The 17,007-nt window shown below is 50.4% G+C and overlaps 1 protein-coding gene across 2 annotated transcripts; it reads right to left on the bottom strand.

The window, feature by feature from the left end:
* Positions 1-3,315: 3,315 nt before the first annotated feature.
* GATA5 (GATA binding protein 5) lies at positions 3,316-16,436 on the bottom strand. Of its 2 annotated transcripts, none has more exons than XM_065849692.2 (7): positions 15,994-16,436; positions 14,703-15,305; positions 12,456-12,622; positions 6,864-6,989; positions 5,951-6,038; positions 5,246-5,370; positions 3,316-4,218 (listed from the first exon to the last, which is right to left on the bottom strand). In XM_065849692.2, exons 2-7 carry the CDS (start codon positions 15,220-15,222, stop codon positions 4,063-4,065), a joined length of 1,182 nt encoding a protein of 393 aa, XP_065705764.1. In that variant the 5' UTR covers positions 15,223-15,305; positions 15,994-16,436; the 3' UTR covers positions 3,316-4,062. The 2 variants fall into 2 exon arrangements, with proteins under 2 accessions (XP_065705764.1, XP_065705763.1); XM_065849691.2 differs by having other exon boundaries at positions 3,316-4,221; positions 15,994-16,435.
* Positions 16,437-17,007: the final 571 nt, after the last annotated feature.

Below are 17,007 nucleotides of genomic sequence, written 5' to 3'. Positions count from 1 at the left end.
CCAAACTTCCCCTTGAGGAAGAGCTTCCTTGAAATAAAACCACTTTGCAAAAGGTGTTACTGCTCCTCATTAAGCGTCTTTTGGGTTATTCAATGTAAATTTGATGCTGAACAGGAGATGTTCTTTGGAGACACCACCTCCTATCAACCCCTGGCTACAAAGCTTTCTCCATGGAGGACCACCTGATGTGATGAAAGGAGCAGTGCTGTTTGTTTTCTTCTCCTATGCATACAATGGTGAGAAAGAATATTTGGCTCTGGTTTAGCTGCTGCACAAGTAAATAGCCTGGACATTTAATTACTGCAGCACATTGACCTGGAAAGCAATGGGTTGTTTTCCTCACTGGTGCACAACCAGCTTAGCAATAAAAAGCATTGGAGAGGAGCAGGGGACAAGGACTGAGAAATAACAGTGAATTTGTTTCTCTGTACCACCAAAATTATAAAAAAATCAACACCAGGGCCCCTATAGCACTGCTGTACCTGGTCACAGCCTTGACTCCACCTCTTTCTTCTGGGAAAAAGCCTCCTAGGTTCACACAGTGCTTCACATCCCAGTGCAAACACTGAAATGAAGAAAGGGAAGTTTGATGCTCCCATCCTCTTATAACCATGACGGCTTGTTCCTCAGCTGGCACAAATCAGCCTAACCAGAGACTTTGGCGGACAGCTTCACCTGGGGCATCCCCAAAGCCTGTGCAAACTTAGAACCAAGCCTATCTGCCAGCTGGGTGGTGTTTGCAGTTCAGGCAGAGCTCAGTCGGCAGCTGAGCTGCCACACAAGTTGTGCTGAAGGCTTCTGTGTGCAATGCAGAAAAAATGATGGCTCTCTGTGCTCCAATGTAAAAGTGACACCCCATTAGAGCGTCTAGGACTTTAGGGCATCCAGCAGAAATTAAACCACAACTTTCCATTTTCCATGCAGAAATCACAAAGAAACAAACTTTTATTTTTGAAAGCAACTGCTTGGGTAAGCAATGATTTTATTATGCTATTAATATGATCATAAACAAGAACAACATGTGTTTATAGGCTCAAGTGCTTCATTACTCACTCGCTGACTTGGGAAAAATCACCGTGGCATTAGTATAAAGTGCAAAATGGAACAGATCATTGTAGTCATGTTGTAAAATCATCTGGGCAGGTGACCTTTGAACAAAGGCAATTGATAGCTCTGAGGCAGCTGTACAACAACCGTAAAGATAATAGTTGTCCACAAGCCACCAAACCTGCAGGAGAGCAAATACACACAAGGCCTGGGTAGCGTGAGTTGGGAAGACCCAAAATTTCCCATGTTTTCTGTTCACACCTATTGGGGCAAATGCTCCTCTTTGCTGTGTAATGAGGGATATAAAGGGATGTGGACCCCCTAGGGAAGGCCTTCAGAATGGCAGGTTGGGAAAGTGATGGCTGGAAGGTGCATGGGTCCCCCTGGATGTAGCTGCTGCAAGGCTGAGACCTCCATAGGGTGAGCATCCCAGGGGGCTGGTTCTTCTGGGGTGCAAGGAGCAGAAGCAACAGAAGGTTCCCCTCTCCTGTCAGGGCTGATCAGGAGTCAGAAGTCCGCAGGGGTGGTTCCTGCCTTGGGGATGGGAATGAAATGTTAGAAGACATCCCTAAGAAATGAAAAAACAGTGTTGTGGATGATGCTGTCCAGTGAGTGCAGAAAGCGAGCAGGAAGGAAAAATTACACACGTCCTGGATGTTTCACTTCTTGTCCCTCTGCCTCATTTCGTCAGCCACCAGCCCCCAGAGCATCCCAACACCCGGTCGACAGTTACCAACAGGCAATAAATAAAACCTCTGGAGCCACTGGTGTCAACATCTTGGCATTGTTTGGGTCTTCTTGTTTGCCTTTAAAATAACATTCCCCCTCGGGGTCACATAGACGAAAAAGCAAGGACCCCCTGCCATTGTCCGTAGAAATCAACTTGTCACAGCTTGTGTTGCGCTGCCTTTTTTTTGCCTGCAAACTTGGGGTTTTGGGAGCTGCCCAGGAATGTTACACTATGCCCAGAGTTCCTACTCCGTCCTGCCCAATCGTGTCCTAACATGTCACCTTGAGTGCCTGCAGGTAGTCTGAGCCTGGCCCGCATCACCCGTTTTCCTGACTCCCAGAGGCACAGTTTGGGCTGGATTTGGGGACGGTGTCACCCCGCCAGCCCTCTGCTGCTGGCTTATGTGCTGCACTGCTTTGCCCGGCTCTGCCGCAGGCCAGAGAGTGGAAAAACAAACGGTGGAGATGTGGGTCTGTGGTGAGAGCCTGGCCATGCAAACACGGTGTGTCACTGCCAGCCCAGTACTGGAGGGATGTCCCTCTGTGACAGTGCCTGCCCCGGCACTGGAGCTCGGCATTACTCAAACTGCTAACGAAGCTCTGGAGGCACGAGAAATACTCTTCCAAAGACAGATTTCAGCCATGGACTTTGATAAAAAGGTGGCTTGAACCCTTCAGGAGCTGCACAGAGCTACACTGAGGGACAAGCTGCTGAGCGATGGCAGCACTGGAGGGGACTGATGCTCCCCAGGCCTGGAGCATCTCCTTCCCTCTAGCAAGGGCTACATGGTGGGAAGCATCATCCTCCATCCCAGCTGAGTTGTGCCTTGATGTCAGATTCACTCTCCCTGATCATCTTTAGCTTGTTGTTTATAATAAAAATCAAACGATCCATCTCTTCTGACAAGAGGAAGAGTTGCTCCAGGAAGCCCTGGACAGGTCAACTTCTATATTAAGGAACTATTACTTGACGGCTTCCTGGCCATAAATAGCTGTCCAGCCAGGCTGGGGATTTTATTTAGAAATAACAAATGAAGCAGGCCATAGAAGTAACTTAATGACCTTGCTCCCCTTCATTTCCCACCCATGACCCCTCCTTGCCTTGATCTTCTCCTCACCCTGGGTTCCTCAGGAGCTTCAGGACCTCTGCATGTCCCCAGCAGAGCACATCTCCCCTTTGCTCACCTCCCTGGGGCAGCTCTGAGAAGCCATAAATACGTCCTGTTGCCAGCTTTAGAAAGTGTGATGTGGGTTTTGCATCACTAATGATATTTTGCTACAGCTCAACTCGCAGAAATTCTTTTCAATTTTACTTTCGTTAAAATAATTAAAAAAGCATCTCTACCATATGTGAGAGAAAGCTGGAAATCCTCCGTGCAAAATATCCCCCAAACTGGATGCAAACAAATACACCTTCAATGAACCCTTTATTTTTCAGTCCCTCAAACCCTTCTCTTAACTTTTGGAAGACTGACTTCTGATTTTCTAATGCTCAGAGTTGGCAACATCAGAAGTGATCAGGAAATACAAAAGAAAAACAACATTTCAGTATTCTTTTATTATTAGGAGGTTTTGACCATTTTTGTCATGTGGTTTGCCTAAAATAATAATTAAAAAAATCTTTGTTTGGAGCTGGAAAGGGAAGAGCAGTGTGTTTATTTCATGTATGACTCATCAGCTCAGTGTTGATACGCTAAACGCTTCAGAAGCTAACACTCTATAGAGATGATCATTTTTAATATAAACCAGTAAATGTTTAAAACAACCGTTACTTTTTTTTTCTCTTTTCTTCCTATTGTGGCCAATAAAACATAAGGGAGGCCACACAGTTTACATTTTAATAAAATTAAGTTATTTTGTGCCATGTTATTACAGTCTTTATTGGAAAGTGGAATAAATTGCACACAGAGGAGTCATAGGAGGGAGAAATCACTGTGAATAAACATAGATTCTGCAATGCATTTATTTGCTGGTTTCATCTCAAAGGAGGAAGGCTTTGCCCAGGAAAACAGAGGTGGCCCCAGGACTCCAGCCTCGGGGAGACAATCCTGGGTTGCTCCGGATGAGGATGAGCTTTTTGGGGAGCTGGTGCCACAGCGGGACCATTCTGACCCCATCCAACCAGCGTTTTCCATGAGCATCCTCCAACAGAAACCTGTCCTGTGGCCATAGCTCGACACCCCGCAGTCCCGAAGTGCCAGGGCAGCCCGTCCTCCTGCCCATCGGACGTTTGAAGGGCCAGCCAAAATGTTGGTCCCGAGGCTTTTTGCTGGAGGTTGGGGGTTTCTAGGCGAGTGCCAGGGCACACCAGGAGTCCTGCCGGAGTGGCACGCTCAGCCCGGGCTGTGGGGCCATGGTGGTGGGTGAGAAGGTGTAGTCCTCGGGCTCGAATTTGAACTCACCATGGCTGCCGGCCAGCGCCTCGTCCGACTGGCTCTGCGCCTGCTTGGGAAGGGAAGAAGAAAGTCATCAGAAAGCCTGTTATTAACCAAGAGGTCACTATCACCCTGTTGTAAGGTGGTGGTGGGACTTGGATGGATTATGGACATGGTGGGTTATCCCTGAAGTTACTGCTGCTCTTCAGAGCAGCCTGGAGCTGGGCATAAAAGGTGCTTCATCCCCAGCAAGCACAAGGAACATGCCAGAAGGAGACATCCTGGGGCCCATCTGTATTTATTTATTGACTAAACATATCCAGTTTGGAGATCTCTAGGCATGTGTAAATTTTTAAGAGTGTGGCACAAATCAGGTTTATCAGTTTCAGCCAAAAAAAAATCCCTCACCCATACGACACATCAGGCACTCTGGTGCTGGAGCTGAGCTTCCCCTACATATATGTATGTCCGGCTTGGGGAGGGCTTAGACCCAGCCTAAAGATAGAGCTGGATCACAAAATTTTGGTGTGTGGGTTGATTTAGGGGCATTTTTTCCTCAGTCAAGACAAAACAGCAAATAAATCGTCATTGCAGAAGTACAGTCTTGCAATCAGGTGTCTCTGACAGTGTCATAGCTCTGTGAGTGCTGAGCACCTCAGGGTTATAAAGCACAGATAATGTATGTCCTGAAAGACATTTCATAGGAGCTACAGAGTTTTCTACCCTGGGATGATCCCACCAGCTCGATGGGGTTGTAACTCCCAGGACTTCATGGCAGGAGATGGGAACTAAACCCAGCCCTGCACCAAAGCTGGTTCCTCACCAATCGCCTCTGCAGCAGCAGGGCTTGGACCTCCCAGTTCCCCACTGCAAGATGGAATAGCTGACGGGGAGCCAACAGGCTGGAGGCCTTCCCAGTCTGCAAAATCTTGGCTCATGCTCCCCACTTTTCGCTGTCTGAGGCAGTCCATCAGTCTACTGGCTGCCAACACAACCAACAAATTGCTCAATTATCATCAAGCTCCTCCCAGGTCTATTGAGGTGCATGGAGCATTCACCCCAGCGGACAATGGATGTGGGCCCCTGTGCCTTACCTGGGACACTGACACGATGGTTTGCCCAGGATACTGTGAGGTTGTGCTGGGCTCTGACTTTAAAGTGACCGTGCTGTCTGAGTTGGTGATGGAAGAAGGGGAGTTAGTGGCCGAAGTTGTAGACCCTGGAAAAAAATCGGTACAGGATGATGAAGCAACATAGCACAAATCTGCTCTTAAGTAAATTTGTATTTTAATGGCTAGCATAAGATCTCATGGCATGAATCTGCTGTTCCCTTTCTCCATCACATCTGTGTCAGGGTAAGGCTTTGTATTTGGCTGCCAAGATGCTGGAGGAGGAGCAGCCTTTCACAGCCTGGTAGTGCTGGTCCTGGTACAGGACGAATGGGCTAATGTTGAATGTGTCATGATACCTTCTCCTCAGCTCTTTAATATACCATTCCCAGCCCTGTTTTTTTCCCATTACTCAGTTTAGCCCAGATCTGCTTGAACATGAATGCTGCTGGGCTGAAACTGGGTGTCTACAGCATAGAGGAACCTCATGGGAATATGACACCATTGAGATTTCCCACCCAGCGTCCTCCTTCCACGTGAGGTCTAGGCATAAATACAGGCCTTGCACCTAAAGTAATCATCAGGCAAAAATTCACAATAACGTGTTCTAGTTATTGTAATTTCTTGAAGAAGACGTGTTGCAGTGGATTTTACTCCAAGCACCTGTGATGGATGATAGCAGCACTGTACCTGTTGAGGTTTTGCCTTTGGTAATGTTTTTCGGCTTCCTTTTCCTTGTCTGGATGCTTTCCTTTTTCATGGCCAGAGGTCGTGGTACCTTGACATTCATAAAGTTTAGAATCATTAATATTGTATTTTACTTAGCTCCTTTCCACACACGTTGCTCTCCTATTTATGTGCTGTAGCTCATGCAAAGCACCTAAAGTCCTTGTCCTTCACTAAGTGCTATTTTTCTCTGCAACAGGCCTTGGCTGGGAGATATATAAGGCCAACAGCTAAGGCTTTCCCACAAAGTTTTCCTGTATTTCCTATTTTCCTTTTCCTGATTTATTAGTGACCTTTATGACAGCGCTCTATTAAATTACACTGCCAGACTGAGACCCTACATGGCTCATGGGATAAAGAGACTTTAACCTTTATCGCAGAAGTTTGAAGAGGCCTGTATGGAGGGATGAAGTCTTGTCTTTGGCTGATGGACATGTTATCAACAATTCCCATCCTCTGTGGATGTCATCAGCCAGCCTCTATGTGGACTCCTTAGCATCCTTCACACATTCTTAATTACCACATCTAGAAGAAATATAGCCCTTATCTCCAGTTTGAGATTGGGGAGCTTCATTCTCCAGCTACCGGAACCTGGTAAGCTTTCTTTTTGGAGAGTAACTTGCCAAACAACCTAATTAAGAGCTACTCAGTGCCAAAAATCTCCCCTCTGTGCAGATACCTCCGGAGACTATTCCAGAATCCTCTTAGCTTTACTCTGGAGAACCTCAGTGGACTGAGCTTTTAACTGTTCAAGGAGACAGGACTGAATTATGGCTCTTCTGGCTCCAGCCTAGAGGCTGGTGCTTGATATCCTGGACCTACTGGGTGGTGATCCCAGTACCCAAAGGGTCCCTCCCAGCATGGAGATGGTCCTTACCCCGTGGAGCTTCATGTACAAGCCGCAGGCGTTGCAGACGGGCTCCCCTTCGGCATTCCTTCTCCAGAGGGTGGTATTGGTTGTGTGGCAGTTAGTGCAACATAGGCCAGCACGTCTAGATGAAGACTTAAAAACAAGCAAACAAACACGTGAATGCACACATAACCATGATTAATTGAGAAGTTTCCTTTCATATACAAATAAAATATCCAACTACACCAGTTTCTTGGAAAAAGTGAAACACAGATGATAGCCAAATTCAGATCAAAGAAATTACATTCAAATGAGATCACTCTGATTTGCAAGTGCTTTTTTTTAATGGAGCTTGATAAACCTGGCAAATATCCTTGCAACACACTAACTTTCAGCAAATCTGCTGGAAGTGATCAAAACTCAGAACTTTCTTCCTGTAGATCCACTCAGATGGAGAAGGAGATGGAAAATGCCAGACAGCCTTTAAGCACATGAACAAAACTCCTCATGCTTTAAGTGAACTCTTCTTCCATTTTCTGCACTCAGAACTACTGCTAAAGTTAGCAACATCCCAGCTAATCTCTGGTTTAAGACAATTGGAATCAATTGGCTGAACTGAGCAGGACTGAACTCAACTGGCCCATGATGGGACCAGGGAGCTTATTCTTTGCACGTCTCGCAGATAATCTGTTCTCTTCCAGGCTGCAGAAACACCGTGCAAACATTAATTAATGACATATTTGGTGAGAGCAGTGATTGCTGGCTCTTAGATGTTAATACTGCCAAATGGAGAGGGAAAATATTCTGGCAGAAGCAGCAAACTCATTTCTGACAACTGTGCTCTGAGCCACTGGAAAATTCACAAGTGTCTAAATACAGACTCATCAGCTCAACAGGCATTTCATTTGAAAGTCTCTTAACACCAGGTATTGAAACTATTTTAATAAAAGCCTTCACTAAGTATAAGATATTAATGACATAAGGAATACCACAGACTCTCCACATTCAGGTGTTTGAATACATTCTTCAGCCTTGAGAAAAATCACTTTGATTCCTCTCAAAGGCAGAAGAGAGGTGATGCGGGCAATAAAGAACTCCCTGTTTGTTTATTCTTCCATTATTGCTTGATATCATGACTGAGCAATATAACAAATGAAGTGGGAAGAGTAGGAATAAAAATGAAATGTTTTTACAAGGTTAGCAGTCAAATAAAGCTGTGCATTTAGTTTCAAGAGACACAAGTGACATGCCCAAGCTTTGATTCACTTGTTGCTCAGCAAAGAGGTCCCAACAACTATTTGCTAATAAAAGTATTGCTTTGGAAATCATTTAGCTTTCAAGAAATAACCAGGCAAAAATAATAATACATTGAAGTGTGAGCTGACAAGCCTGGTACAGAGCAAGGGACAGCAATCCTTGTCCTTCATATGGGACGTGGCGTCACAGCAAGATTCTGGAGAGCTACAGAGATGCCTGGAAGTTTTCCAGCTGCTGGGGCTGTGTCGTCCATCCCTGTGGCCAGGAGGGACCTCAGCCCTGATGGGGGCAGAGGGAGGGATGAGCACCCCATGGGTGTGAGGGCTCTGAGGTCCAGCTCCTGCTGTGGGTGCAGAGGGGAATTTGCAGGTGCTGAGCCCTGCAGTGCCCGGCACTGTGAGATCTGCCATTGCCTGCTGATGGAGAAAGGACAACGCAAGGACCTTTGGAAAGCCCCGAGATTTCTGGGCCACCACAGGTCCCTAGAAGGGAGGGACACACTGTCCCCCTCTCATAGGATGGTTTGACCACGACTTGCAGACGAGGTGGCAACCAGACCTGTGGTTCCAGTGGCCCAAAGGCGATGGCAGCCCTGCCAGAGTTCTGCCTGTCCTGCCAGCACGTTGTCGCCACCCGCTCACGGGCAGCGACTCGTGTCTTCTGCATCTCCTGCACATCATGTCTCAGATCCATGGAGACCAGAAACCATCCTCCATAGCCAAATATTAAAATTTAAACCCCCAAAACCCCATGCGAACCTGGTCCTGTAGCACAACCTGCCAGCTTAACAACAGAGACAGTCAAGGTTACTGTTGGTCACTGAAGGACGAGAGTACAATACATTATTGCTGGTTTCCCAGCAGTTCCCTTAAAAGAAAATGCATTTCTGCCTGCCTCCACCCGTCTGCCTTTGTATCGTTCTGACCTTGTCTAGGAAGTTGTTGACTTCAACATTGTGCTCCAGTGTTTATTTATACAAATGCAGCATACAATCAAACAAAAACTCTTCACAGACCTGGTTTGACAGCCAAGTGCTGCTGATAAGCTCAAGAAATGGTGAGCTGGTGCCTATTGAATTGACCGTGTGTGAGCACTACTTGGAGAGCCCAGAAAATTCAGCGCCAGCAGGGCAGATCCTTCAAGACAGCCTGAAGCCGTCAGAGACTTTGCTTCTCCTCCTTTTCATAGGTGGTAATGAAGCCACAGGGTCTCACAGGAAAAAAAGAAGCCTCTGAACCTTCAGATTTAATCAACGCTTCTCTCACTTCCCTGCCAGCAGGATGGAGGGGACCTGGAGCTGATAGGAAAGAGGTTGCAGCAAAGCGTGCTGACATACCCGAGCTCAGCTCCTGCAACCAGGCAGACTGAGGCTCAGAGCCAAAGGAAGCAGCATCTTCTGGGATTTGCCTTTGTTACCACGGCTCTGGGCAAACTTGCACCTTGGAGGATGAGGAAGCAGCAAGAATTGATGGCCGGAAGAAAGCCAAGGCACACAGCACCCATGCTACATGGCTCTGAGGTCCTATTCGATCATTCCAGGGCTGTGATCAACCCCATCCCCACCTTCCCCAAAAGTGTCACCAAACCCACTATGCATTGCAAACTGTAACAAAGGACAGGCTGAAAAAATACCCACTGAGCCAAGCTGGCAAAACTCAGCTCCAGGTTAGTCCTTCAATTTAGGACGGTGTGGGAGCTGCTGAGCACAGGACGCTGCTGTATCTGCCCCCCTGCCCCATGCTGCACCGCGCAGTGCAGCTCTAATCCTGACACAGGGGAATCACACAGGCAAGAATGGAGCCATCCACCTCCACCGACTGCTTCTGGATGGTAAAAGTGATCTGACTTTTAGGACTGTGTCCAAGGTATCATCTTGTGAAACGCACCAAGAAACTTCGACTAGAAGAGATACTGCTTGAAACTAAGTGCTGCTCCCATCCTCCTCTAAGAAAAATACTTTCTGCCAAAAGCCGCGGTGCCTTGAATCAAGACGCTGGCTGTAGCAAAACGGCTGTCCCTGCTGCAAAAGGGATGTTGTCCTATCTTAAAAAAAAGAAAAAAGAAACAAAAAATGAACGGGAAACTACACTACTATCACTCACCCTCTCTCACATACAAGCACTACTGAGCTGCAGGACGTCATTCCCGCAGTGTTATCTGGGCCACTTTGTGTTCTCCGGGGCTTTCAGTGGGACTTTGCTTTGTGAAAACAGAAGTCAGAATAACTCCCAGCTCGGCATCTACTTACAGAACAAAGGTCGTAACGTAAAGGACAAAAGCAACCATTTTTCCTCCCTGTGTCTGTATTTCACTGCATCACGAAACAGCCAATTTCATAATTTCTTTCAATTGTGTGTCACTGCGTTCACCACTCTGCTCCAACCCAGCCCGTACAGGGAGGTTATGAGCGAGGAAAACATTCCCCACCATGGAAATCGTTTGAGGGAAGAAACACGCCAAGCCACAGGGGTGCAGGTCGCTCCCTCGGTGGTTGATTTGCAGATCACGCCTGGCACCCTCTTGTTGATCATCAGTGGATCCTCCGTCCTCTGATGGGGCAGAACTTGTTGCAACACGACATTCTAAACCCTTGGGAAAATCCAAGATTTTGAAATGTTTCATTCCAAAGTCAAAATGGAAAGTCAAAATCGCAGCCTCTTTTCTAATGCATAGAATGAAATCTTCTCAGGTATTTCAAACTTATTGAAAAGTTTCCCCTGAATAAGAATCAGCCCTTTCATTTGAGCTTTATCATTATTGTATTGATAGCCAAAATAACAATTAAAAAGCTTGTAAGTTCTTTGATAATTCCCGCAAGCTTTGCTTGTTCCTGGGAAACAGTTTTAATTTTACAAACTAGCATTCTCCACCTGAAAACTCTGCTGAAATATTTGCTGAAAAGTTCTTCACGGGTGCTACGTACAGGGTGCAGGCAATGCAGGGCTGGCTCCCTTCCCACACACCGAATTAAAATACTGAATAGCAACAAGATCTCTCCAATTCCTTTGGGGAAGAGCTGTTAAAAAAAACCCTAAAATTCATCCAGTGCCACATTTTGATGCCACTCCAAAATGTGGAGTTGGATATAAACTGGTTTACACCGATCTCTCAATTCACGGATTGTATTTGCTCTGAAGAAATCAGTAGTGTGACTCTGAGATTTGCAGCACCGCAGTGAGCAGAGCCTGCTGCCAGGGTGTGGAATTAATGGCATTATATTAAAGGAGACCAGGAGGGTTTTGGTGAAAGAAGCAAATCCTGTTGGATAATGCAAAACGTCTCACAGAAATGCTTCGATTTTGATGTGATAAACAAAACAGTGTGATTTTCCACGTAGCCGCCGCTCATTTCGTTTTGCAAATCTGAAGCCACATTTCCGGGATGGAATCAAAATGAAACATCTTGCTCAATCCCAGCTTATGGGGGCTTTTTATGGCTTTCTTATGCAGAAACTTGTCACTATTGGGTTATTGCTAATAATCTGTTTTGTGATGCAAAAAAAAAAAAACAAACCTGCATGAATACACCCCAAGTGAAAGCAAAAGGAGCTCCCAGCTGTCCCCCCGCACAGCTCCGACAAACATCCTGTTTGTAAGAACGGCTTCTGACAACAGGCGCTGAAACCAAAACTGTTACCACCAAATTTAAACATCCCAAAGCGACTACAAAAAAAAAGAAAAAAAAAAAAGAGGAGCCTTTGCTCTCTCACTGTGGGATTCCAATTGGACGAAGCCAAATATCACATTGAGTGGGGGGAATTAATGCCTTAACCTGCAGAGAAACCAGGAACCACCAAACCCCAAACTTCCCTCTTAGGCAGGTGGGTGAAGGCAGTCGGGGAATGAGCCTCATCCTGCTCCCATCGCGATCGGCTGCAAACCTGTCTGATCCAGCTCAGGATCAGCCCTGTCTCCTGTTCAATCCTGCCTAGACTGTCCGCGTCTGCATGAAGAACTAGGAAATAATTATCACTATTATAGAATAAAAAGCAACACACAATGTAGGAACAGAGCCGGGGGAAGCCCAGAGAGCCCCAGATCGTGGACAGGGCTAATCAGCCCTTGCTTGGCTGCGGCACAGCCCCTCCATGCAGCCCTGGGACCCCTCCGGTCCCTCCTGCCCTGTCCCCATGCTGCCCACTCTCCGGCTTCACTCCCTTCCTCCAGCCAGCTCTGCCCCACAAGAAGGGGCTCCTTCCAGCACTGACAGCATTTTGTTTGTGGGAGAACCGAAGGTCAAACAGGGCCTAACACAAAGTGCAGAGACCACGACAGAGCAGACAGTGCAACATCCCCCCGGCTCCTGCTCTCCAGCCACCTCCCGGGTGGAGTACGGGATCCCTGTGGGGTTTCCCCCTCTTACCAGCCTCTTCTGTGGCTTGAGTGGCCGGTTGATGCCGTTCATTTTGTGGTAGAGCCCGCAGGCGTTGCACAGGTAGTGCCCGGTGCCGTCCTTCCTCCAGAGCGGCGTGGACATGGCCCCGCAGTTCACGCACTCCCGGCCGTCCCCGGGGAACTCCTCCAGGTACTCTGGAAGAGACACCCAAGACATGAAGATCAGGAGCTGTCCCCATCGGACAAGGCCAACCATGGGGACCCTGCAGAAGAGGGTTCCCAAAATCCTCTGTGCCCCGCTGCTTCTCTGCAAGGGAACATCCCTGCCCGGTGGGAATTTATCGCCAGCCTGCAAAGTGAGGAATAACCCCTTTTCTTCCCCCACACCTTAATTTTTTAAGATTTTGCTCAAAACTAGAATATTCCCCATTTCTTCCTCGACAGACCCCAAAGCACTGAGGGCGGCTGGGGTCTCCCTGCGATGGGACCGGGCAGGGAGCCCATCAGCGGGAGAGCGCGGTGTTACCCCCATACCAGGCACAGCCCGAGCTGCGAAAAAAAAAATTATGAGGAGGGAGGCAAAATGGGGAGATTTTCCTGATTTCCAAGGAGTTGCGGTGGTCCCTGGTCCGGACTCGGGGCTGCCCGCGGAGCAACACCCGGGCTGCGGCTCCACTCGCCCCGCTCCGGCCGGGCTGGCAACCGCGGGGCTCCCACGGACACCATCCCCGACACTTCCCCTCCCTCAAACTCCTGCTACAGCGGCTCTTCCTCACTTTTCTCCCCCTCCGAAAGCCCCGTGAAGAAGCCGCGGAGCCGCCCTCCCCGAGCACCGTCCCCGGTCCCTCTCTGCCCCGAGTGCGGCTCCGCGGGGAACGGGCAGCCCGGAGCAAAACTCTCAATCGAGAGAGTCGGTCTTTTCCCTCCTGCTACTTTTCTGTCGTTTTTTGAAATAAATTCCTCTGCCTGGAATGTTATTTTCTTTCGAAGAAAAATATGGTCTAATTTTTTTTCTTTTTATCTTCGATCGTATTAATAATGATCCATCGAAACGAAAAGGAAAAAGAACAAAAATGACAAAGGGAAAATGGAAAATAAAACTAAAATATAAAAAGGAAAAAAAAAGCTTCAATAATTCATTAATGAAAAAAAGAGAATAGTTTACGCTACTTAAGAGCAGTTTACACTATTCAAGAGGAAATAATAAACGGCAGAGAGAACGGCGGCCACTATTCCGGATCCCAAACCACCAGATTCAAAGCGCAGAAGACATTTCCGCGCCACCACCTCCCTCGGCAGGACCGGGGAGATCCCTTCTCGCACAACGCAATGGATTTTCCCAGACAAAAGAGAAAATCCTAGAAAGAAATTGCTCCCGAGCACCTCCGGCATGGGAGGAAAAGCCAAGCCGGGGAAGCAGCTCGGTGGGGAGAGGGGCTGCTTCCCTGGTTTAACTTTGTTCTTGGGGTAAAGATAAGATAATTCGGTCCACCGCAGTAAAGATGATAACGCGGCTGAGATCTTGAAGTGGCTTTTAAAGGATTTTGCAAACCACCGCCGGAGGAGGATGGTGAAATACCCCCGGGGTTATAAACCCTGCGCACGGAGAGCCCTTTTAAATCAAGCCCCAAATTTTATTTGCTCAGGGCTTGGTTTAAAAGGACTGTCCGGTGTCGATGCAAACGAATTGAAGTGAGGTTTATTGTTCAACGCCTGAGTGCGTTTCAATGTCTCTCCAAAGGCCGCAGAGCCATGCAGCTGCGGACCTGTTTGGGAGAAGGAGAATTAGGAGACCGAGAGTCTGTTCAAATATAAACTAATTTACCACAATAAATTACTTAAAAGGGAGTGAGCTATAAATCTGCCCCGCTAATTTAAACACAAGGGTAAGTATTGAAGCACAGGCACAAAGTCGATATTGTGAGAAGGAGATATCGCGGGGGTGGGGAGGAAAAGGGTTAAACGGCCCTTGTTCCTCTGTCCTGCGGGGGAATTGCTCTCCTTTGAGACGTGGTCGTTGCCCTTCGTGTCACACACACACCCCCACACCCACCACCTCTGTCCAGGGTCACCCACACACGCCGCGTGCCCGAACCATCTCTCCATCCCTGGAAGAAATAATCTCCTGCTTTCCCATTGGGGATGGCAGCTCAGCCCAGGGACAGGCCACCAACACACCGAGAAAACGGGAACGGGAATGGCTACGACCCGGCGCCGAGAGCCGGGAAACGAGCCCGCGCCCCGAGGCGACGGTGAAGGGCGACGGCGACCTTACCGAAGGTGGACCTGCGGCCGGGTAAAGCCGCCTGTCTCGTCTGCAGGCTGTGCAGGACACTGCTCTCGAAGTGTCCGGCCGTCCAGGAAGGCGGTATCTCGGGGGTCACGTAGGCGGGGTAGGGGCTGGAGTAGGACCCGTTAACGGAGCGCACCAAGGCGTTGCCGTATTGCTCCCGGCCCCCGCCGCCCAGCAGCAGGGACCCCTGGTAGGCGCCGTCGCGGCCCGGGGGGCTGCTGCCCGGCGGGCTGTGCGAGTAGGAGAAACCCGACGGCGGGTGGGGGCTGCCGGCGTTGAAAGGAGCGGCCTCGCCACTGCTCTGCCCCCATCCCGGGGGGCTGGAGAGGTGACTCTGGTGCGGTTCGCAGCTTTGCAAGTAGGGCAACGTCTGAAGGACGGAGGGTACCCTGGTGGTGGGCACGTAGACGGGCGAACCGGCCGACGAGTGGAGGAAGTTGCTGGAGTCGTGGGAATAAGCCGACTGGCCATGGCTGGGGGCGAGGGCCAGACCCTGATACATGTTCCGTCCTCGGCGGCGGCGGCGGCTGCTCAGGGCCCGGCCGGCTGCGCCCCGACGTTGCCGAGGGGCTCACTCAGAGGAACCTGGGGAGAAAGAGTCGAGAGCCGCAGGCTGAGAACCCGGCACACCCGGGCCCGGGGCCCTTCGCACCCGCCGGCGTTTCCCGCGGCGAAAGCGCCTCTTCCGTGCCTCAAGCAGGAGTTGTAATTATTTTTTTCTTTTTATTTAAACTTTCCTCTGGTCAGTTCGTCCCGCGGGGAAACCCGCGGCGCCGGGCCGAGAGCAGCGGCCGAGCCACAGCGACAAATAACCTCCGCGCAGCGGGAAGCGGCCCCGCCGGCACCTTCCCAGCGCCTCGCCGCCCGCCTGGGCACTTCCAAAAGGCCAGAAAAATAACCCACAAAAAAATAGTGGTTTTTTTTTTTTTTTTCTCCCCAAAAGTACTTCCCTTCCCGTCTTTTTTTTTTTTTTTTTTTTCCGAGCCCCAGGCCTGGAGTGCGTTTCGGGGCCTTGCTGGCGGGGAGGCGGCCGGCAGCGCCGTGGCCATTGGGGCACCCAGGTCGGGCGGGAGGAGGATCTCGGCGTCTCTGGGCAGCGGCCCGGACCGGGGGCATCCCCGGTGTCCCACATCCACTAGCGCTGCCGCTTTCTTGTTAAAAAATGAAATGACCCTCAGGCAGGCCTCACCGGGCGGAGGAAGCCGTGGAGTACCGCAAGAGCATCCCGCCCCCGGCCCCCCTCCCGGGCCGCTCCTCCCGCACAGGTACTTACATGGCAGCGGACCGGGAGCAGAGCCGGGCATGGCCCGGGTGGGCATGAAGCTGCGCTCAGACCATCCAGGGATATCCCAGGAAAATAAAAATAATAGTAGTAACAAAAATAGAATAAAGTTTACGGGGGAGGGAGAAGAAAATCCCAAAACAACCAGGACTCGCTGGCAGACAGGGGCTGCTCTCCCCGGGTCCCTCCCCTCCCGCCACCTCCGTCTCCCGTGGGTGCGTCCCTGGCTGAGCCCGGCGGGGAAGTGGCGGCGGCAGAGGCGGCGGCGGCTCTTTACGGCGGGCCCCGGTGCGGCCCGGCCCACGTGACGACCGGCAGGGTAGCCCCGGTCCCGACCAGGATTGGGCGCCTCCCGTTACGGGGGGGGGCACTGGATAAGTCCCACCGGCTCCGCTCCTGGCGGGGGGGACGCGCCCGCCGGCTCCCCCCTGGCGCGGGACCGCGGGTGTCGGGCGGAGCGGGGACAGGATGCGGCCCTGAGGGTGCCCCGCACCTCCCCGTACCCCCTGGCTGAAACCCCCCGTGAGGCTGGAGGTGTCCGCCCGCCCCCCAGGGAGGGGCAAGGGGTGGCTCCCTCTATTCCAGGCCTCGCTGTGTTTCCGGGCGTCTCTCCGACACCCCGATGCTCCCGGGCCGTCGGTGGATGCTGGGGAACACACCGAAATTTTTCCGGCGGGGGTTTCGGGGACATGAACGGGCGGTTTTCTGCCCTGAGCGAGCGCTCTGGTTCTGCTTTGCAATAAAACCGATACTAACGGGGAAGCGGGGTCTCACCAACATGCCCCCCAGCCCGCCCTGCTTTTCTCAAGCGGCCCACGGCCCCTGCGAAGCTGGACCGACGATGGCAGTCTCTCCGGTCCGGCCTTGCCCAAGGCGACTCTGCCTGTCCGGGCCGCTGCGGAGAGCAGATCTCCGGGTGCTCATCACCCCGTCGGGGCCGTTGGGCCCCGAGCTGCCCCACTTGCAGGGATTCTGCTGTTCCCCGGGGGGGGCAACGGAGAGAAT

Source organism: Patagioenas fasciata, chromosome 16 (genome assembly GCF_037038585.1).
Source record: "Patagioenas fasciata isolate bPatFas1 chromosome 16, bPatFas1.hap1, whole genome shotgun sequence".
Taxonomy (NCBI): Eukaryota; Metazoa; Chordata; class Aves; order Columbiformes; family Columbidae; genus Patagioenas; species Patagioenas fasciata.
Note: the sequence above shows the minus strand (reverse complement) of the source record. Positions and strands in the feature narration are given on the sequence as shown.